The sequence below is a fragment of the Petromyzon marinus genome, chromosome 12, assembly GCF_048934315.1.
Source record: "Petromyzon marinus isolate PM22_M1 ecotype Great Lakes invasive population chromosome 12, UKy_Petmar_22M1.pri1.0, whole genome shotgun sequence".
In the NCBI taxonomy this organism is placed as follows: Eukaryota; Metazoa; Chordata; class Hyperoartia; order Petromyzontiformes; family Petromyzontidae; genus Petromyzon; species Petromyzon marinus.
In genome coordinates this window covers 4,913,051-4,936,059 of record NC_133678.1, presented here as the reverse complement: position 1 = coordinate 4,936,059, position 23,009 = coordinate 4,913,051, and the positions used below count along the sequence as shown (strand labels likewise).

General features: G+C 51.0%; 2 protein-coding genes across 4 annotated transcripts in view; both read right to left on the bottom strand.

Annotated features, from left to right (window-relative positions):
* Positions 1-7,213: 7,213 nt before the first annotated feature.
* Positions 7,214-15,975, bottom strand: LOC116941647 (uncharacterized). The gene is made up of 2 exons (XM_032952939.2): positions 15,636-15,975; positions 7,214-10,798 (listed from the first exon to the last, which is right to left on the bottom strand). The coding sequence occupies exons 1-2, from the start codon at positions 15,724-15,726 to the stop codon at positions 10,068-10,070; spliced, it is 822 nt and encodes a 273-aa protein (XP_032808830.2). The 5' UTR covers positions 15,727-15,975; the 3' UTR covers positions 7,214-10,067.
* Positions 15,976-20,052: 4,077 nt separating this feature from the next.
* Positions 20,053-23,009, bottom strand: part of CARD18 (caspase recruitment domain family member 18) — a 30,501-nt gene continuing 27,544 nt past the window's right edge. For all 3 annotated transcript variants that reach the window (XM_076066531.1, XM_032952943.2, XM_076066530.1), the window contains one exon: positions 20,053-22,663. In XM_076066531.1, coding sequence (XP_075922646.1) covers positions 21,795-22,663 — 869 coding nt within the window. In that variant the 3' untranslated portion in view covers positions 20,053-21,794. The remainder of the gene's footprint in view (positions 22,664-23,009) is intronic.

Genomic DNA, 23,009 nt, shown 5'->3' with positions numbered 1-23,009 from the left:
TGTATTTTCTTCATCCTAATTATGTTACGTTTTGTGAAAACCTATTTGCACGGTCGTGTTGCCGTGTGGCAAGTGATGCCTGACCTTGTCCTGGGCCATCCCTTCACCAACCAGCACTGACCACCTTTGATTAGCACGGTTGGCTACGTACGGTGCGAAAGAAGATTAACATGCATACATACGACCAGCACGGTGCGGTATGGGCAAATAAGGAGGCCTTCATCCAGCAGTGGATTGATAACGCGTTGTAATGTATGATTACGACTGATTTACACGATGATAAGAGAGCTAAAATGTGTCGATGCGTGGAAAACTCACCATCTGTGATGTGTGTAAAAGATCAAAGGTCAAACCCGGCAACTGCCCTGCTCACGCCACGACTGCTGCTGGAAGGCCCTCCCACTATTTTGGTCTACTCTTGCCACGCTAGGCCCAGATGTCTTTTGAAGAGGGGGTCATATTTACCCGTATTTACCCCAACACACGCGACCAGCCGATCACCTACGCGTGGTGTACACAGCGGTGGTGCTCAGCCCTTCTTGACTACCGTGACCCACCACCACCCCCGTGTTGAATTCGGCTTCAACCGAGCATCTCCCTAGCATGACCCAGCCATGGATCTGAGAAGATAAATGTGCGAATAATGAACATCAATATTGTAACCATTTGTCGAATTGTGTGAGGTATCCTAACTAAGGTTGTAACTGCAAGCGAATTTTATAAAAAAATAAAAACTTACGCGTGACGTAATTTGTTCACGCTCGCCTATTACCCTTGGAAACCGAATTGTTTACGATTTAATGAGTTCAGAAAGTTTTTTTTTATATATATATCGTTATACGTTACCATATGTTTTGTTAGTTTTATCGTAGTTTTATGTTGTCAGAATCACAAGGGATTATTCACCAACGACTCGAATGCACGATATAATTTCACGCATTTAGAAACCACCTCGCGCGGACCCCCTGGGAAATTGCCACGTGCCTCCAGGGATCCGCGTACTCCCGGTTGCGAGCCACTGGTGCAAGAGTATTTATTTATGCTTCTGGGTGGACACCGGCGTGGGAAGGAGGGGAGGAAAGGTGAAAGATTTAAGAAACCTGCCCATTGCTTCAACTGCCGCACCTGGAGATCGATCCCGCGAATATCTGCACTGTGAGTCCAGTGGTACGGTGGCGAGATGTTAACTACTTCGCCTGGTATACAGGAGGTCGTGGGTTCGATCCCATCTGACGCGTGTTGTATATTTGGAGTTTGTGTGTCTTCTCTTCCCGTGGTCGCGTGGATTTTTCTCCAGGTCCTCTGTCCTCCACCCCTCCCTCCATCATTTAGAACCAACATTCGTTTAAATTATTTGGCCGCTATAAATTTTCCAAATGAGAGACCAACTTTGTCGAGTTACCAATTGTGGCCAGGTCGCTTCTGAAAAAGAAAGAAAATAGCGATATAGCTCAAGTGGACGTTGCCTGGTGAATAGTTTTAACACGGAGGAGCAACGTGCCATCAGATTCACGAGAGGCCACATTCGTCCCACGGAATGAATGAATGCAGAGCGCAGATTTATTTGCGAGTGCAAAACCGCGTTTCACCCCTGAAGCCTGAGACGTTTATCGCGTTGGCCTCCGTGGGTATGAAAGGGACACTACGAATTGCCAAGACAATTCGACACCGTGTGAGTGTTATGAAACAAGTGCGGACAATTACACGAGTTAATAAATCGACGTCTGCGCTCATTGTTTGACAATGAACGGGACATTAATCTCTGTTACACACGTTTTCATCTACGCTTCGATGCGTGCATTCTATATCCATGAGTCTCTTTCAATGCTGACGCCACTTTTCATGGGGGGCTCTTTGACCATTCTTGACCACGCTGGTCGATGCGGCTGCAATCGAACCCACGTCGTCAGGGTTCACGGCTCGGTGTGCCACTACAACGTGTTACGATAAAGTCAGCTTTTTTCATGTATTATAGCACGTCTTTCCTTTTTACTTATTTAGTAGAGACCATTTTAATTGCCAGCGTGATTTTGCAAATGTGTGCGCAGATGATATTTCTAGAATTGGTGTACTTTGCAACTCATTGGCCTCATACCTGATACTCAATGAGCGGGGCTGATGATGAAACAATGGTTTAGTCGTGGCATTGTCATTGCCGGTGGTGTTAGCACTGACGATGTCGATAACGGCGATTGGTGGGGATGGCGGTGGTGCAATTGATGATGATCGTAGTGGTGGTAATAGAAGTGGTGTAGATAACGATGATGGTATTAGTAGAGATAGGTGGTGATGATTGTTCTGATGATGATGATTGTGGTGGTGGTGGTGGTTGCTACGGGGTGGTGCATCAAACCACACCCCGCAGGCCAATCGTAACCAATGCGCACGTGGACCTACTGCGAATTTGCCCCGAGTGAGCGGAACGTGCCCTGACCGGTTCCGCTGCTCGCTCGGCGTGAACGCCGAGTTGCTGATGCTAAAGCACAGCCGCTCCTGAAATGCGGTGGGGGGAGGGGTTTACAAAGTTTCCCCAAAGAGCAGAGTCAAGCCACGCCCACGGGAGTTTACAAAGCGCACCCAGAATAGGACGTGGAGGTCCAAGGCTACGAGCCACTGGAACAAGAAAGTCACGTCCAACTTACGCCCCTCCACTCCGGAATGAAATAAAAAAACTCCCAATATATTCGACGATCACACTGTGGCCCTTAAAAAATATATATCATAGGCAACGTTTCGAACAATGGCTCTTATTCATTGCACATACATATAGGGACTAGAGAGACAGAGTGGATAATAGACGAGTGGTCTTGATTGGGGTGGTGGCGCTGAACCAAATGATTGAGCAACACGAATGTCGTGCGCCATTGCCAAACTTATTTATTAGTATTCACCAGCAACATTTGTTTTAGACAAGTTCTGGTTCTACATCATTAGACCTTTGCCAGTACCAAAATGTAATAATAGGGTTTTCCTCTTTTTTCTGGCAACAAAACTGAAACCTTTTAACAAGGATTCATGTCTGCATTAACCACAATACCTACAGTCAAAATGCAAACAAAAACATACTATGATAATATATGCATTGTCCTTTAAACATGATTGGTCCACACCAAGGGACGGCTTTCTTTTGAGCCTCGACCCAATTGGTGCTCGACCAGATAACACAAATTGGGTCGAGGCTCAAAAGAAAGCCGTCCCTTGGTGTGGACCAATCAGTTTCAAGGACAATGCATATATTATCATAGTATGGTTTTTTTGCATTTTAACTGCAGGTATTGTGATTAATGCAGACATGAATCCTTGTAAAAAGGTTTCAGTTTTGTTGCCAGAAAAAAGGGGAAAATCCTATTATTAAGTTCTGGTTCGTTTAGCCTAACTTATCAACAGAGCCAGGCTTGTTTCACAACAACAATAAATGCTGATTCTATCTTATTCTTTCCTTTGGCAATATGTTCAGGCGCTAAATTACAACGTAGAGGAGATCTGCTAGCCAGGCGGAGAGGGCCTCAGGGGAGCCCAGCTGAGTTACCCGATGCTATCTAGAGAGCAGGGCCGGATTAACACTAAGGCCCTCATGTTTTCGAAGCCCCTTTAGGGCCCTCCATTTCACGTTAAAGTAACAGCTGAGTGACAGGAGCGCGGAACGTCGGGAATGGTTCTTTATGTCTTTGAATTACGATGACTTTGCCACAGTGAAAGCTCAGGGTTTTTTTTTTGCATTTGTTTGAAGGGGTGAGTGTACTGAGTGATTTATGTTCGATGACTGGAATGTACCTTTCCCCGCATACATTTAGTAAAATTTTACCTAGATTGAAAACTATTTTTTTTCAGTGCTGCATTTTGAGTTTATGTCATGCCTCGCACCCGTGCATAGCACGGCTGGCTACGCACGGTGCGAAAGAAGTTCAACATAGGTAAATAAATACATGTTTGATGACTTAAGACATGTTTTTTTGCAATGTAATACACACATACTTGAGCCCTTCCCTCCTTATTGGCCTCAAGGCCTCCCTCTTCAACCTCAAACCCGGCACAGCTTGAGAGCACCGAGAAATGGCGACATGACTTCACGAAATTTTCTCGCCCATTGACAAATTAACTTTGCTCCCGTTTGACAAATCTCTCAAGGGGGATTTGTTCGGCTCTACGAGCGCTGGGGCGGGCGGGGGGAGGGGCACGGGGAGACTTGCCACGACTTGTCTGGAGTCGGACACTCAACGGTGCAGACATTCACGAGCGGAGGACTTAGCGCGCCGATAGGATTTTTTTTTGCACAGCGCAACGCCCTCAGGGATAACAACGGGCACCTACCTTGCCATCCCGCAGCTCCCCGTACGCCAAAGATGGTGTATGTACGTATGTCGAACTTCTTTCGCACCGTACGTAGCCAACCGTGCTCATCGGAGGTGTGGGGCGGGGCGAGGGGTAAGGACACCAAACTTCATCACAAAAAGCAGTTCTAAAAGACACGCGTTTTCAATCGAGATGCTTTAAAAGTGCTATAGCTCCAGTGGCTTCCTAATATCGGGAGGAGAGAGCGTTCCAGACGGCCGCCGAAGCGCATCTGAAAAAAGCACGCGATGTCGTTGACAGCAGTGGCATTCGCAGACGTCCGTGCACAGCAGCGTTTTGGTGAGATCCACCGCTGAACGAAGGCCCTCCCCGCGCCTTAAGGGCCGTGAGAGACATTTGGCGATGCTTCTCACCAGGCCAGCCAGTGCAGCTTGGTTGACGGTCGATTGGATTTTGCGGCACTGCCGGCTACTGCCCACAACGTGGCCCCAAAGCGCCTGAATGATGAATGATGGCCACTTGTGCAAGCGCTATTCGAAATATGAAATCGGTTTGTTCGTCCGATTTGCTCCATTTTCCAGGCAATATTTTTTTTTAAAGAGGACGACGCTCACGTCGCGAGAGAACGCCCGAAGCCACGGGAACTCGTAAATACGAGACGAAGATCCACTCGATGACCTTGATAACCAAACTGTTGAGGCGAGTGGCTGTTAGCGAGCAACCTTTTAATGCCCGCGTGGCACACGAGGTAGGTGAGTGGGTGGCCAGTACCACGCCCGGCCGGCTTTGTCTCCTCAATGCTGACGTTGACGTACCACACTGGGCAAGTGTACTCACTTAACGCGGAAATTGACCTGGCGGGGGTGAAGCCCTAGACCGGTTCGGATGTTGATCATGAGCGAGAATCGAACGCGGTTTGCCGGGTTCGTAGCGCAGTGCGCCGACCACTGCTGACACAAGTAAATACACACACGCGCGTTCAAAATGCTGCCATTGCAATCCAATCGGTAAATTTTATTATTATTAAAGTACTTGTTAAAATTATTGTGCAAACTGTGATGAAACAGCAAAGCGTTCAAGTGTAGAAACATTCACTACATAGACGCTGGCGGACGTACGCCTGTGTTTGTATTGATCAAGCTTCACGTCGCTTTATCAGTTTAAAAATAATAATTAAGACAAAGAAAAATAGTTAAACTTTATCAAATGTACACTTTTTGACGCGCTCGATACACACACACGCACGCGCGTGTGTCTGTTTACAGGCGACATTCATTCACAGCGTAATCGGCATCGTAAATGAACTGAATCTTACGCGAGAATTCGGTGAAAGGTGATCGAGGCCGCAATGCCGAGTTGCGCTTTTGGAGAGTTTAAGTTTAAGTACTGGCCAATCGCTGAGTGCGATCGGCGTTATTAATCCGAATACTCGATCTCCACGCATCATCGCAGAAACACACTCGTGCGTGGCGATTGTAAATTCACACTCGAAGCAATGCGGCAAGGCTTTAGCGTGACCGAGTGTAGTTATGGCGTGGCATCTACACGCTGCGTGGCATCTACACGCCGTGTAGATGCCACGCGCTGGCTTTCGTTCACTCGTTTTGAGTGTATTTTACCTTCGGACCGGCGTTTTAGGCTTTCCTGAACAGTCCCGTAAGGACTATTCGTCGAATAACGGTCCAATAATTAATAATCTCGGCACGTGCCGCTGTACTAACTGCGCTGTTCATGTCACCTTGCTGTTTAACTGTTGTTATTTTTTTTATTTTAAACAGGTAAGGCCCAATGAGCTGTGTAGCTCAGAAGCAACCTGGGCCACAAGTGATAGCTCAACGAAGAAGTGGCTTATCGCGTGGAATCGAATAGCAGTAGCCAAATCCTCTCAACGCACGTTTCGACATGTGGCGGGGGGGGCGGAGGGCCCGGAGAAAAATGCGCGCGACCACTGGGAGAAAATGCAAACTCCAAATATACAGCAGCAGGCGTCAGGGTCGGTATCGAACCCACGACCTCCTGTATACCAGGCGAGGTAGTTAACATCTCGCCACTGTGGCGACCATTGCGATCGTGCAGGCCGACCAGACCAGCTTAGCATCACAAACTCTAGCGTGTTAAACCCTTACACGTGTAATGACAGTCGAGTCTACATGCGGTGTGAGTGGACTAGTGGCTACGGGAGGTAATGACAGGGGAGTCAGCCTGCAGTGTGAGTGGACTAGTGGACACGGGATGTAATGTCAGGGGAGTCAGCTGTGAGTACGAAGGGACTGGTGGTTACGGGAATGTTCGAGAAGGGGGCTGTGGTCAGGTGACGGAAGAGGCCGGTGGAGTCTGCCGGTGGAGCGAGCGTCCAGAGTCAGCGAGAAGGTTCGGGAAGGGGGCGTGGCCTCGGTCGGTATGTAAGGGGGAGATGCACGGGAGACTCGGGGCTGTTGCGGTGGGGGTCTCCGCCTGATGTTAAGCGAACGTGTCTTCAATACCGTGTCTCTTCAAGTCGCCACTGCACACGTATACACGATCGCCGAAATCGGCGAGCCATGCATTTCACTTCAACTTGGGGGAGCGCGACGCTAAGAAGCCATCGAGAACGGCCTCACCGGCAGCGAGAACGTCGACGCGATCGTTTCCAAAAACACGCACGCGGCACCGCAACCACGCGGAAGCGTTTTGTGTTACCCTTGTGGTGCGTGTAACGCGAACATACGAAACCAACTGCCTTTTGAAAACAAAAATTGCATGTAAATAATAGGAAGAAAAGCCCACGCAACTTTCCATCGAGTCCCCCCCCCCCCGTCTCTACTAATAACATCGTGACGCCTGACCGTCCTCTTCCAGGTCGCCGCTTGATGCGAGAGTCTTGAGAGTGAATATGAGACCCCCCCCCACCCACCCCCACGCACCCCTAGCCCCTAACCCCTTCCCCTTCTCTCTCCACTCGCCTACAGACGCACACAGCCCACTTGGCGCTGCTCGGCTCGCCACTTGAGCGACAAAGCGGTTGAGAAAACCTTGCCGCCGTTCGGCCGAGGCGGCCGCTTTGACGGGTTCGTGAATTTGTTGGTTTAGAATTTCTCTCCCGTGTTTGGCCAAAGGCTGACTTTGTTGCTGTTGCTGCTGGCCACGTTGCAAAATTGAAGTTTTCCATAGAATCGGCGCGTGGAATCTTTACTTAAAGCTTTCGTCACAGCAGGAATTCATATTCTTTGGGTCTTTCGGTAAAGTCACGTAGATGGTTAAAACAAAAATAACAAAAAAATAACAAAAACAACTACTTTGAACCATCTACGTGACTTTACCGAAAGACCCAAAGAATATCGGCGCTTGGGTTTTTTTAATTCAAATTACTCTTTTTTTTGCAAAACGGACGCGTCGAGTTATTTCCCGTCTACTTTTGTAAGGAAAAAATAATTATCTCGCCGGTGCGTGGTTTCACGTGAAGCCATTAGCCCCGCGCATCTGTCGGTTTCAGGGCCGAGTAGCTTCTGGTTAATAATGGATGCTTGAGCCCGGATGAATGATCGGCCGTGGGCCCTGCCATGAGCGAGGCGTTCAAGCCGCTATTTATTTATTTACTGGCACCATTTATTTATGTGTTCGGTGCCGCGTACCGGCCGTCATCCGGCGGTGAATAGAGGGCGGTCACTTTACAGTGCTGTTACACGCATTGCGATAAACTTCGCGTTCTCCGTCGACGAGTCGCTCCGTCAGTCACGGCACTTGGAGTAATATCTGTCGTACATTCCAATTCAGTAGCTCTCGTCGTACGGAGTTGAGTCCACGGTGCGGAAGGAACCAGGAACCGATGGTCGTGCGTATGATGCTATGTACAACCTATGAGCTTTTGACCCGAGCAAACACAAACCGTGACTTAGGATTGTAGTTCTGAAAAAAATATTTGGGCTCCGTTATTTTTGTCATACTATAGGCCTAAGGCACAATCGGATCACTAACAAGCACTCGTTAAAAAAACTGATATAAATGCGTGATATATTTTTGTTTGATGATATTATACATCCAACATTCTATACTGGGCCACTACAAACTAAAATTCAGTGTTCCAGCTTTGTTTAAAGGCATCGCATTGGCAGCCTTCTTCACAGTGAACATGATTACTCATCCTTGTTGCTGCCTTCTTTGCCATGAGTTCTCATCAAAGACAAAGATCCCCGATATAGCCTTCACAGACTAGTGGGCCAAATGCTGTTAGCGATCACCTATTAAGTCTGGCACGGCACACGAGGGGGTGGGTTGTCCAGTACCGCGCCCGGCCGCCTTTATCTCTCCAGTGGCGATGTTTAATAAACACCGCACCAGGTACTCATTTGAGGCAGAGTCGACCTAGGGGATGCCCGGGACCGGTTCAGATAATCGTCACTCGTGTTGGCCGTGAGCGGGAATCGAACTCGGGTTGCCGAGCGAAGCGCGCTAACCGCCACACTACCTTGGTAAGTACTCACCAAACACACGCGCGACACACACGCACGCTACACACACACGCTACACACACACGCACGCTACACACACACGCGCGACACACACGCTACACAGTCTTCATCAGGGACTCTCAGGCTCCTCCTCAATGCACCGAGTGCCATTTAAATGTTTGCGGGGCTTGTAGTTCCCTGCGTTTGGCCAAAAACAACTTGGGAATCAGTCATTGGACTGGGTAGGATCCTACGAACGCCCGACTAAGACCGCACAGGCTGCGTAAGTGCGTATGTTGAACTTCTATCGCACCTTACGTAGCCAACCGTGCTCATCGGAGGTGCACGTGCATGTCTACCACAGCCCAACAATCGAGACGTGCTGTGAGCACCCTTTCATGTGCACACCAGGTGGACACTTTGTACGTATATATATAAATGTCGACACTTCTTTCGCAACCATAAGCAGCAGATGCTTCACCGTACGTAGATTGCACTACTTTCTGTGTTTAGTCTGATTAGCACGTGGTCGTGTTGCCACGTGGCAAGTGATGTCTGATCCTGTCCTGGGCCCTCCACCAACCAGCACTGACCACCTCCGATCAGCACGGTCGGCTACGTACGCGGCGAAAGGAGTTCAACATATATACAGTACATAGGTAATAAAAAGGCACGTGTGAAATTGTTATTTGTGTAAAACTCGGGCGGGCCTCGTCGTCGACACAAGAAGGGATGATGGCGAATGGTCATGAACAACAACAATGGCACGTCCATCGCGGAGGGATGGAGCGCGCTGGTGCTCGGGGCATTGCTACGTAGCAGTGCTCGCCAGAGACGGCAGCGGCGTGGGGGAGCCATTCATCCCAGCAGTGGATTCATCGTGGCCGACGAGTGCGGAGGGGAAACGAGATGGAGTGGCGGCCGTGGTGCTGTCTCCCCGTGTAACATCCTGGCCCCGTGGCCCTAATGGACACGTGAGTAAAAGAGCTTTATAGCTCATCGGATTCCTCCATTATAAATAAATATTATGCTTCCGGGAGGCCATTTGCGCGGGGCGGACCGTGCTTGGGCTGGTTTTAGCTCCTCGATTTAAAAATCGGATCGATGGACAAAGAAACGCCTTCAAATAATGGAGTGTGATCATTAATTGATTGGAAAATATTGAAATTCAGCCATCTGCCAACCAATCGTTCGTTTCGACGAGTTTTGCCCGCTGTCCGTATGGGGCCATGTCCCTATATTTAAAAAAAAATCCTGCAATTTAGAAGTTGTAATCACGGCGAATTACTTCGCCGTGATCGAAACGACAAACGTCTCTCGCCAAACTCGACAGTCGTAACAATGCTTTCAGTTGCCCTCCGACGAGGAGTCTTGACAGACGCCACGAGGGCTGCCCGTAGCGGTCTCCGCCTCCTCCCCCGGCGCCGTGTCCACCGGCGCCGTGTCCCCGGGGAGACCCGGCGTGGCCGACTCCGGCACGCGGCCCTCTCCCGCCTCGACTCCGTCGGCCGCGTCTCCGGCGCACAACGAGGACGACGACGAAGACGCCGCCGCCGCCGCCGCCGCCAGGCTCTCCGCTTGCGGCGAAGCGACGGCCGGGGGGTCCGCCTCGCCCGCCTCCGCGTTCCCTCCGCTCTGCGCGAGCCCTGCCCGTGGATTCCCGTCGCCCGCCACTAACCCCGGCAGCGGGTCGTCCGACAAACCTCGGGAGCGACCCACGGGGAGCGGACCGCCCCGGTCGGGAATGCCGTGGAGGTCCTCCGCCGACGCGGGCCGCACGACGTCGCGCCCCATCGTGTCCGAGCGAAGGTTCGCGTCGTCGTCCCCGGCGGACGAGCGGCCGTCGGCAGCCACAGAGGCGCGAGGCCCGGTGGCTGCGGAGGGACCGACTCCCGGCAAGGGGGGCGGCGGCGGCAGCGGCGGCGGCGATCCGTCCGTCTCGGAATCGGCCGCGCAAACGTCCGCAAGGGTCTCGTCCGGGCCGGGTCGTCGTTGATGTTGTTGTTCTCGTTGTGCCACCTTGGACTCGGTCGATTCGAGGTCGAGGTCTTCTTCGCGCGAACGTTCCGTCAATAGATCTGTGGGCGTGCACATTGCAAGAGACGAGGTGTCAGTAAGGGCACATCGATGTAGTGGGGATGCGGGGGCGTCGCGGCTAGCGCGCTGCACTGCGAACCCGGTGGCCCGAGTTCGATTCCCGCTCACCGCCAACGCCAGTGACGATTATCCAAATCTATCCTGGGCCTCCCCTAGGTTGACTCAGCCTCAAATGAGTACCTGGTGCGGTGTGTAAACATCGCCACTGGGGAGACAAAGGCGGTCGGGCGTGGTGCTGGCCACCCAGCCCCTCGTGTACCGTTCCAGCCTTCATAGGTGCTGCTCGCTAACAGCACTTTCCCCGCCAGCCCGTTAAGGCTATACGGGGGATCTTTGCCTTTGCTATCTACACATATTGAAATACGTGTGCCTACGTGATACGCGCGCACGTCAAATTTCGGGGGGCTCAGCGGGGTTGAGCCCGGAGAGTGGTTGGATGGGCCACCAGCGCTATGTACTTGTCACATTGTGGGCAGAAGAGAGGTCAGCGTAGACAAATGGATTGTTCGTCCACAGTACATCTTGTTTTTGGGTTAGAGCGCGTAAATAAATAAATGTGTCGTTAAAACCCGCCACCACCCGACACAGCCAACTAGTAAGGGTGGTCACGTAAACAGAACGTGGCCAATTCGTCACTAGTACAGCACTAACCGGTGTGTTGTAGAGCCAAGCCACAACATTTACAATCCGAGTACGACGTTTCTCCAGTAATTACAACCAGCTTCATCAGGCGACAGCCAGATTTGTGGAGAAGTCCTCCACCTGTTTCGTTCCTTACGTAGAGGCGTAGATGTGGTGACTTCTTCTTGCGCAATGTGGGGGGGGGGGGGTGGTGGATTAATGAGGCAACGTACTTTTTGCATGTCCATTATGCGAGCACAGTACACAATGTTATCCCACGTCCGACCGCGTAGCCGCGTGCAGAGTGAACTCAGCTCGCACCATGTACCGGATTTTGGGTAGAAACAGTTCAGCCGCACACACAGCGTGACAACCGCACAAACCGAACCCGCATGAAGCGAGGGCCACCTTGTAGACTGGACAGGGGTGTGTGTGGGGGGGGGGGGAGAGATTCAAGCAACTTTCACAAACTGCCGCGCTGGGAGATCGAACCGGCGAAAATATGGATTTGCACGCCCGGTGCGAACCACAACGCTCATGCAGCACCTCCCTGCGATTGTGCCGTGTGCGGGGACGGTGGTGGTGGTGGTGGTGCGGGTGGCGGGGTGGATTTTATTCGTTGCTCCGGGACGCTTGGCACAACAACGCTCGGCCACCGCTCGCTGTGAGTTGGCGGAGCACGCAGGAGAGAGAGATGGAGGGGGGGGGGAGTTGGTGGTGCTGGCGGGGCGTGGAAGTGGATGGAGCGATTAATGCGATCGTGGAGGGTCTCTCAATGCGACTCACCCCCCACTCTCTCTCTCTCTACCGCGACTGAGAGAACACAGTGGGGGTGTGGGGGGGGGTGTTCTGGTCCAGCCGCCGCTCTTTGTGCCAAGTCACCCCCCCCCACCCCCCCCCCCCCCATCTTCGCTCGAGTTACGGCGAGCGCGGCGAGCGGGAAGCCAGAATCTGTCTGATCGTGGGGGGTGGAGTGGGCTGGGGGCGGTCAGCAATGATCATTCCATGGCGACTGGGGGCACTGCGCAGGCAGATCGCCGTCTCCCACGCGGGGAGCGGTGGTGTAGCGGTCAGCGCGCTGCACTGCGAACCCGGTGGCCCGAGTTCGATTCCCGCTCACCGCCAACGCCAGTGACGATTAGCCGAATCGATCCTGGGCCTCCCCTAGGTTCACTCAGCCTCAAATGAGTACCTGGTGCGGTGTGTAAACATCGCCACTAGGGAGACAAAGGTGGTCGGACGTGGTGCTGGCCACCCACCCCATCGTGTACCGTTCCGGCCTTCATAGGTGCTCGCTAACAGCACTTGTCCCTACAGTCTGTTAAGGCTATACGGGGGATCTTTGTCTTTGTCTTTTTTGTGGTGTGGGGGAGCGGTGGTGTGGCGGTTAGCACACTGCACTGCGCTCCAAACCCCGGCGACCCGAGTTCGATTCCCGCTCACGGCCAACACCGGTGACGATTATCTGAACCGGTCCTGGGCCTCAAATGAGTACCCGGTGCGATGCGTACACGTCGGCACTGGGGAGACAAAGACGGCCGGGGGTGATGCTGGCCACACCCACCCCTTCGTGTGCAGTGCCGGCCTTCATAGGTGCTCGCTAACAGCACTTGCTTTAAAAGTCTGTTTAGGTGAGGTGAAAGTCATCTGGTGTGTGTCACTGATGATTGCCCCAATACAACCACGCGTGTTCTGATGGAACAAGCGGACCACTCCCCTCAGCTACCCCAGTACAGCACGCTTGTTCTGATGGAACAAGCGGGCCACTCCACTCAGCTCAGCTACCCCAGTACAGCACGTGTGTTCTGATGGAACAAGCAGGCGACTCCACCCAGCTACTACCCCGGATGCTGCCGTGGAATGGCTCGCAACACAAAATATGCAATTGTAGCCGATTTTTTTCAAACGGCATTCGGAGGTGTGGTGGCAGTGTTGACTGTCACTCCAGGTTCCCTGTTTTTCTCCAACACAAAGCCAAATACCCATTCTTTGTACGTACATTTGAACTTCTTTCGCACCGTACGTAGCCAACCGTGCTAATCGGAGGTGCTATTCGACAAATAACCCAATGTCGAACTATCCTGACAAAGTGAGACTTTCCTGCATTAAATAAAATAACATTATTTAAATGAAATATCAACGTATAACAAAAATGTTATATTAATCTACAGGAATTTGATCACGTATGTTAACGGGCACTCCAAACGGGACATGTCGGCGCTGCAATATACTCTGCAACGCTACAACCATAACACAGATTTTTTTTGTGGGGGGGGGGGGGGGGGTTAGATCGGGAGATCACGTAAAACGCGAAGGTCCCCGAGTGGGAATATCAAGCAACACGCCGATAACCCAAATCGCCCGCATCATTCACACACACACAGCACCCTCTTCTCTCGTTCGAGTACATATCCAGGAAGCTGAACTTTGGCACCGAAACCTGTTTTTTTGGGGGGTTATATCGCGTAAAAGCCCGATCTAACCCAAAACAACTTCTATTATGGATTGGTATTGGTCGCGAAAGCCGACGTGTAAACCCGACGCGACAAGCTGTTGTGGACGCGGAGAGCGACGCGGAGGGCCCTCGACAAACCCTCGCCGTTGTGTGTCAAGCAAAGGGCGGAGTTGCAAGTCCCCAAGTGGGAATCTCAAGCGAGGCTTACAAACACGACGATAACCCAAATCGCCCCCATCGTTCATGCACGCACACTCTCTCACTCGCTCGAGTGCATATCTAGGAAGCTGAACTTTGGCACCGAAAAATGTATGGATGTATATTGAACTTCATTCGAACCGTACGTAGCCAACCGTGCTAACCGGGAGGTAACGGGCACGGCCAAGTCTATGCTTGTAAAAGTATGAAACGTTCCAAAGCAATGTTCTGATTTGGGACATCCACTGCCTCTCCACCAGGGTGTTGCTGGAGTTCCACCGCGTTCAGAGGACGTGAGACACACCAACCAACTTTCGCGAGCAGCGGGCGACAGAGGAGAAATCCGTGTGATCCTTGAACGTGCATTCGGCTCTTGGAATGTCGCCTCTGAGCTGCCCAAGCCCTAATTCTAGTGATTAACCTCCTCCGGAACTGTCCGGATAGATATTCACATACATCTCGACTTATTTTATCCTCATGATTGTCATGAATCTGTTTGCAAGACAGTCGAAATCCAGGGCACAATATAGGATGATTATGGATCGGTGGTATCTGGTACTCTAGTTGCAGTGCCTTACACCAATAATCCGTACTACGACCAGCCACTCTAAGATCGTTCTGGAATTTTACGAGTGAGAAAATAACCTCTGCCCAACTCCAATCCGAACCCTAAACTCTATTCCCTATACAAAAATAGACTCCCCACAACCCCCCCACACCACACTTGAACGCTTACACAATATTGTAGCTGGGACGCAAATGGGCGGCATCACATTTTCAGAATGCAGCGTGACAATGATTATGATGATCAACGCTGAGATTATGAACGAACCCAAGTTTCAATAATCAGAACCGAAAATCATTCTGATTGGCAAAAAAGAGCCTTCGTCACAGCACATAAAAGAGGTCAGAGAGGTAGTGTGAGTAAAATATGCTTCCTTTTCCAATATTGCAATGCCTACGTCCAAATCCGAAGTGTATTACAGTATATCTGTAAACGTTTAATGTTGGCATCTGTACAGCCAATGCTTAAAACTATGCAGAAATCACTCCTAACAATTACGCCTGGAGGTTAATCGATTTCAACTCATCGGGAGGCTCTCAGGCTGAAGTGCCACATTGCTGAACGTAATGTCTCGTGCTAAACGCGTACAATCAGGATTACCTGTCACCAGGTAATTCGCCTGGCATGGGGTGCGACGCGAAAGTCGATAAAAAAAAACATTCAAGCGAAAAAATGTTTCACGGATACCCCAAATTAATTTGTTCACACTATGATGGGGACCGCTTTCTGTCTGCGTTCGTACGCAGTTTAACATTGGTACGCAGAGAACACGCAAACTCCAAATATACAGACGTCAGCGTCGGGATCGAACCCGCGACCTCCTGTATACCAGGCGAGGTAGTTAACATCTCCGAGTCACGACACAGAGCAGCGTGGCGGGGCATGGCAAAACAACCGCACATCAGCGCGACACGGCGCTGGGGGTTGGCCTTTCATCCGGCAGTAGATTTGACAAAGCAGCTTGCACTGGACGCCTTACCCCGCGATGGGAGCCACGCTCTGAGAGCCGACGGAGCGGCCCTGGGCCTCCCGTTGCTGTGATGCACGCGTGTGCTGTGAGAACAGCCCATGGCGTTCAGCGTGGCGGCGTAGAACGAGGAGGAAAGCTGGATCAGCCTGCTCCTAGCGCTCGGGAAGTGGCGCGCAAGGAGGAAGAACGGAGCCCCGGGTCAGCTTTTTTCTATTTAAATGGAGTCACCAGCCAACGCTATTGGATAAGTGGGGTGGTGTTTGGTGCGTGTGTGTTATGTGGGTGTGCATATGATGTGTGTGTGTATGTGATGTGTGTGCGTGTATGTGATGTGTGTGTGTGCTGGGGGTGGGTCGGAGTGAGAGATGAAAGCCGCTTTACAATTTCTCTCCACCCGTCTATGCCCCGTTACCTCCCTCCAACCCTCCCACACTCCATCGCTCTCCCTCCAACCCTCCCACACTCCATCGCTCTCCCTACAACACTCCCTCTATCCCTCCCACATTCGAAGCCACACCAAGCGCCCCAACCTTCCCAAAACATAGTTGCACAGCTTCGCCGTAATAAGTACATACACTCCGCTGGAAGAATAATTGATACCCTTTCGCTGGTGAAGGCCTCGCAGCCACGCCGTGTCGGTCACGCGGTGTTTCCTTGACCATACTTTTTGCACAGTCAGTCACTTTAAGATGTTTTCGTGTTCATGTTTTTTGTTTGTTGTGGTTGCACCCGATTCAAGAGCCGAATGGCTCACAGGGCTATACCAAAATAAATAAACTGAAACACTGGGTTAGTGTGGATTGGTGAAATGAGTGGTGAGTGGTAGGCGGGTGAGTGGGCATTAACCGGTTCATCTGTCACTCGCCCACTGGTCTTAGCCGTGGCCAGGAATTGAATTCGGGTATCGGTTTCGTAGTGCAGCGCGCGAATGCGACGCCCATTCAGCAGCCCCTGAGCCAGCGCGCCCCACTCCTCCACCATCCGCGCGGTCCATGAAGCCCCAGACCAGACGCGACTTGGCCTATCGGCACCGCGTGACACGAGCATGCCCGCCACACCCGGTGGTTCCAGTTTCTTTATGCGGCCAAAAAGGGCGAATCGTGCGATAACCGCGTGAAATAAGCGGAATGTCAAATCGTCTCGCATTATTCAGCCACGCAAAATCAATCGGTATTACCTTTGAATTGCACCGATACCCGCTCTGGGCCATGGACTTAACAGCGGAGATGGCTTCTTCATCTTGTGACTCGAGCTGGCATCTATTAGTAACATTACCGAGGCCACGGGGTGCGTGTGAGAGAGAGAGAAATACCGCCCAGGGGGAGAGATGGAGCAGCGAAATAACCTGGCGGTGCATGATGAAGCTCGTGCGGGGCCTGTAGCATGATCTTATAAAGGGGCTCTAATTTTAAAAAAAAAACACGTAAATATTAAAACACAATTTTTTACTTGCATAGTAAAGTAATTGTGTTTTTTTTTCATTTGCTATACGGCCAAATCGCTAACCTTAAACACCAAGTCGTTCATAAAAGTTGAAGGCGGTATAGTACTATAGTAATAGAGCAAGTGCAGAATCACTGAACCGGAATTGATAGCTTGAAAGCATTTAGCGCGGGGCCCTTGAAAGTGCGGGGCCCGTAGCTACTACACGTGTAGCTACTACACGTGTAGCTACTACACGTGTAGCTACTACACGTGTAGCTACTACACGTGTAGCTACTACACGTGTAGCTACTACACGTGTAGCTACTACACGTGTAGCTACTACACGTGTAGCTACTACACGTGTAGCTACTACACGTGTAGCTACTACACGTGTAGCTACTACACGTGTAGCTACTACACGTGTAGCTACTACACGTGTAGCTACTACACGTGTAGCTACTACACGTGTAGCTACTACACGTGTAGCTACTACACGTGTAGCTACTACACGTGTAGCTACTACACGTGTAGCTACTACACGTGTAGCTACTACACGTGTAGCTACTACACGTGTAGCTACTACACTACTACACGTGTAGCTACTACACGTGTAGCTACTACACGTGTAGCTACTACGTGTAGCTACTACGTGTAGCTACTACACGTGTAGCTACTACACGTGTAGCTACTACACGTGTAGCTACTACACGTGTAGCTACTACACGTGTAGCTACTACACGTGTAGCAGCTACTTTTGCTACGAGGATAATCCGGCACTGCGTGGAGGTGCTACATAGACGATTGAGTCCATAGCAGGGTTGGCGAGAGATGGCGACAATTTGTGGGAGGCCTTCATCCAGCAGTGGATTTGTCATGGATGACGATGTTGGCTCGCACGGTTGATGATAAGCATAGTTTTGCTACGTACGTGGAATGTCACATCATTTTACGATTATTTAGCCATACAAAATCCATCGGTATTACCTTATAATGGTACCAACATCTGATTTGATCTGTGCACTAACAGCGGAGCTGGCTTCATTTGTGACCTAAGTAACGGGATCATAGGCTAATAGGCTGACACGCAAATAGGCCGACACCTATTGGCCCATTAATCGCATCTCCGATTAGCACGGTTGGCTACGTACGGTGCGAAAGAAGTTCAACGTAGAGGACTGTACATACATCATGACCAACATCGCACAATGCCCGATGTAGCGTGAAGCGTGAAGCATGATTCAGCGCTAGGTGGCAGCACTTTACCATTCTGCCCTGTCGCCATGTCGATTTTGTGAACGGAATTAGGGGCCGTCCATAAATGACGTCACGCGATTTTGGCCGATTTTTGACCCCCCCCCCTCATCACACGGCGTCACAAAAAGTCAGCCCCCCCCCCCACAAATATGACGTCACAAAGCTCTCCCACCCCCCCCCCCCCAAAAAAAAGTGCTTCAAATCGCTTTAAACTACTATCATTGTAGTGCGTATTTAATGTGGCGCTGCACTCTGACGTTGTAGGAGAAAACATTTATTTAAAAGTCTAATTAAGTAGAACGTGTTGTCTATATTTAAAGTTGCGCATTTTGATGTGACGTCACATTTCTCAAACCCCCCCCTCCCCTCCTCGTCACACATCGTCACAAATGTCTGACCCCCCCTCCCCCCCTAGGTGTGACGTCATTTATGGACGGCCCCCGTAGTCGTGGTGATTGTCGATTTGTTTTTGTGATTCTCCCTTGTGATGGGACGTTGAGAGATAAACGTTGAGATTTATAAGGGGCACGGTGTGACCAGTAAGGTCTGAATTGGCCTGTAATAAGTTCGGGCACTGCTCAGGTTGTTGACAGGTACGCGAGTGGCATGCCACACACCACGTGACAACCACTTGCACGTTTCCACTTCTGCATTGACCCGACTGACGAGTCGTTTATCCATTGTGCAAGCCATTGTGGTTGATATTACTCGGGCGTAAAATATTCGAGTCTCAAGGTTACACCCCCTCCCTCGCTCCCCCACCAACGCACAGCGTATAGAGAGATGTGCAGTCCAGTTCATGGACTTGTGGTCTGCTTGTGGTGTGTGCCGAGTCGTAAAAAGGATAAGGCTGCGGGTGTATGGTCCATGGACAGGGGCCGTCTGCTTCAGTGGGCGTTAAATATCCCGTGGCGTTATTTGAAAAACAGGCCGTGTTTTCCGGCGTTGTAGGTAACATTTCACCGCGGTGGCGAGATGCTAACTACCTCGCTTGGTATACAGGAGGACGTGGGTTCAATCCCGACGCCTGCGGTATATTTGCATGTTTCTCGTGGTTGCGTGGATATTTCTCCGGGTTTTAGAGTGTTTTTGGCTGCTATCTGATTTCCACGCGATAAGCCACTTCGTTGAGCTCCAATTTGTGGCCAGGTCGCTTCTGAAAAAGAGCTACGCAGCTCTGGGTGGGCATTACCTGGTATTAATAAACAAACATTATTGAATAGTTACAATTTGCCAAACGTTGAAACATTACCTGTTATTATTAAAATTGTTGATAGTTTCAATAGCGCAAATTTGCCAATGTTGAAACATTACCTGGAGTTAATAAAAACTATTTGTTGAATAGTTTCAATAGCGCAAATTTGCCAACGTTGGAAATTTACCTGGTAAGAAAAATAAATTGTTGAATAGTTTAAATAGTGCACATTTGCCAACGTTGAAACATTACCTGCAATTACTCAATTGGGAGAACGCACGGCAGTCGTCGTCCCCGACTGCAAACTGTGTCAAGAGTCCCACAGTGACAGCTTTGTGCTCTTGAGAGAATGGCACCAACACCAAGTGTACATGCAATGATTTGAACGGCTTTAAATAAATTGAAAGCCTATTATCATTGGTAGCCGGGCGCAGACATGAACTCGGTGACTGATATCAGGATTTGAATCCAGGAACGCGTTTTGTAGGTGTATGGGTAATTTAAAAGGTAATACCTCGTGCTATGGACAAATGATGGACAAGCACGCATCACTTTAAAAACCTTAATTTATTTGTCACAAACGTGTATATATAGCACATTGTTTTCTTAGTTTCATGTTTGAAACGATTGTTTGCTACAAACGTTTAAACATTAAATGCAAACCCCCGTTTACCATCAATGTGTTCAAATGTATATGCGAATCGGCAAGTAAAAAAATAAAAACAATTGGGATGTTATTTATTTAGCTCATTGGTCAAATATCACGGTCGCTAATCCGCTTTTCCACTGGCGCATCTGAGCAAAGGCCTTTACGGGGGCCCTCACGATATGAGCGGGTTTTCCCACTGGTTAATTGCCATGTCAAAGCCGGAACCAAACATGGATCTGGCTCGGGGCCAAGCAGGGCCAGGGGTGGGACAAACGACGGATTCAGTGTGTGTTGCCTCAGCCAGTGAATTGCGAGAACACAGAGTCACCCGTTTCATCTCTCGGCTTCTCACCCCCCCCCCCCACAAAATCGCCGCGTTTGACGTCGGTGGCACGGCTCGGCTTCTGCAGTGGAAAAACGACCTCCGAGTGCCTTCCGAGCCACGCCAGGCTGGCTCAGCGTTGCACCAGCGCGGCTCGGTTGTGTTTTTAGGCAGGAGCCAAGGCGCGGGGCACAGAGGAAATCAACTGATTGTAGACCGTTAGTGGTTTGGCAGGACGAATCATTAAAATAGAACAAGCAAATATCTAAAATCAAACTACACTTGCATTACTTTTGCATAGGTTTTCAGTTCCTGAAGAAGCTCACAAGCAAGTTGGAGCGAAGCGTCGGACATCGTACCGCAGAATATGTGACACAGCATGGAAACACTTCGGAGAGCGACGCACTCGCATTATATACAAGCACATTTAAAGTTAAAATATATTTTAAAAGATACTCGTAATACAACACGCACAGACAAGCTAAAGGCAGTCCACTGTATGGCACGTGTTTACTTATGCACACGCAGACGTAGCAACAGGCTGAAAGAATCAAAAGTGGCTCAGACAGACATTAATAAATATAAAAAAAGAAACAAAAATTCCAGGCTCATCCACACGTGCACCATTTATAACAATAATAACGCTGATAAAACCATTTCGGGTCTTAATTGATTGTTCACGCTTACGGTGGTTTTCAGACCGCAACCATTATTTTCGTCTCCCCCCTCCTCTTTTCCGAACATTGATGGACTCGTCCACCTGAATAACTGCCAAATCGCTCTCCGTGGTGCTAACGTTAAAAATAACCGCCACTTTTTTCAAATTTTCTTGCTGTGGTTTTCACACCTGATGATGATTGCTTGTGTTGCAGTCGAAACTTCGTGAGAATTTTATTGTTTTATACTTTTATTATTTTATTGTTTCCCTTCTACGTGACTTTACCGAAAGAACGAAGAATATAATAATAACCCTTTTGGCCCCACTGCTGCTCATAGCAAGATGACTTGAGCACGGCAGTTTAAACAATGGTTCAAGTTTTTTTTTTTATCTCCCGCCTCTCTCCACCCACAACGGTGCAGTAAATTGGGTGCATCGCAGTGAAGTCGTTCGGCAGGCCGCGTGTGGAGGGGGAAAACATTTGGAGAGTCCCACCACTTCCGAGATGGCTGACGGGTGTGGAAGAGTAAGCCAAAGTCCCTCTTGGAGGGAGAAGGCTCTCCAGTGACCTTTAGTGGAGGCCGTTCTGCTGGCAGTGGCATCGGCAAGCAATTGCTGGGCAACACCTTTACCTCTCAGTTGCGAACAACGGCAAAAAAACACCGTCACGTTTTCACCACGGCTCCGTTGGTGCTTTCTGCACGAATCCCATTTCCGTCAAAGAATAACCTGACTTGACTCTCCCTCTCGTGCGCCTCCACCCGGAAACAGAACCCCTCCGTTTCCACGCCGAACGGCTCGGAAGACGAAGCAAGGGCGGCTTTGACGTCGCCGACGACGCTCTCGAAGGCGACGCCTTCCCGCGCGCGGATCCAAACGGCGTTGGGGCTCTCCGCCACGACCTCTCCCGAGGACACCGCGTCCGCGAGGTCGACTCGCGGCGGGGCGGCGGTCGCGGCGGAAGACGCCCGCGGAAACGCCACCTTGCAGACGCGCGGCTCGGCGCACTCGTACGCCTCCCCGTCGTGCACGTACGCGCACCGCACGCTCGCGAGGAACGCGGCCGGCTCGCTCGTCAGGAAGCCCACCGTCTCCTCCATGGCGCCGTCGATCCGCACCAGGGGGCCCGCGCTGCGCACGCCGCACAGCGAGCGCCCGCGCCCGCCCAGCATCGTCACGCGCTCCACGCGGAAGGCGAAGGAGTGGCGCTCGCTGCGGCGCACGTACTCCAGGAGGTCGGCGAGCGTCTGGGCGTGCAGCGGCAGCGCGGGGCCCCGCCGCTCGGCGTCGGGTTCCAGCGCCCACCTCACGCGGGCGCTCAGCCGCGCGTCGAAGCGGCCGCAGCGGAGCAACGAGTCGACGTCCATTTGGACGTCCGGCACGACGCCGCCGCCGCCGCCGCCGCCGCCCAGGGGGTTGTCCGCCGGGCTTTGCGAGGTTCGCGCCAGAATCCTGCGCAGCGACGCACGCAGCTCCTCGTGGTTCTCGCTCTGCTGCTCTCTGCACAGCTTCTTTACCACCAGCGGACTGAGTCCTTCTCAACCACGATCAGGGAGCATAAAACACCGGCACTGTCAGTGGCGTTGTTAACAAAATACGCGATGGTAATATTTGTTGAGAAAGCGAGGGGTGTTTTTTCGTTTTGTTTGCCAACAAAACAAAAGCGTCAGATGCGATGACTGCAATACCCCAACCAAAGAACGAAGCGCGATCGACGAGATGAAATGAAGCAGCTCGAACAATCAATTCCACCAAAAGACCTGACCATAAACCAACGCAGGTCCTCGTCTTCGGCCGGTGCTTGTCGCTGCGAACGAACCGGCGTAACAGCGACCCGAACGAGGCGGCATTCGCCGCGCGTCATTACCCCCCCCCTCCCC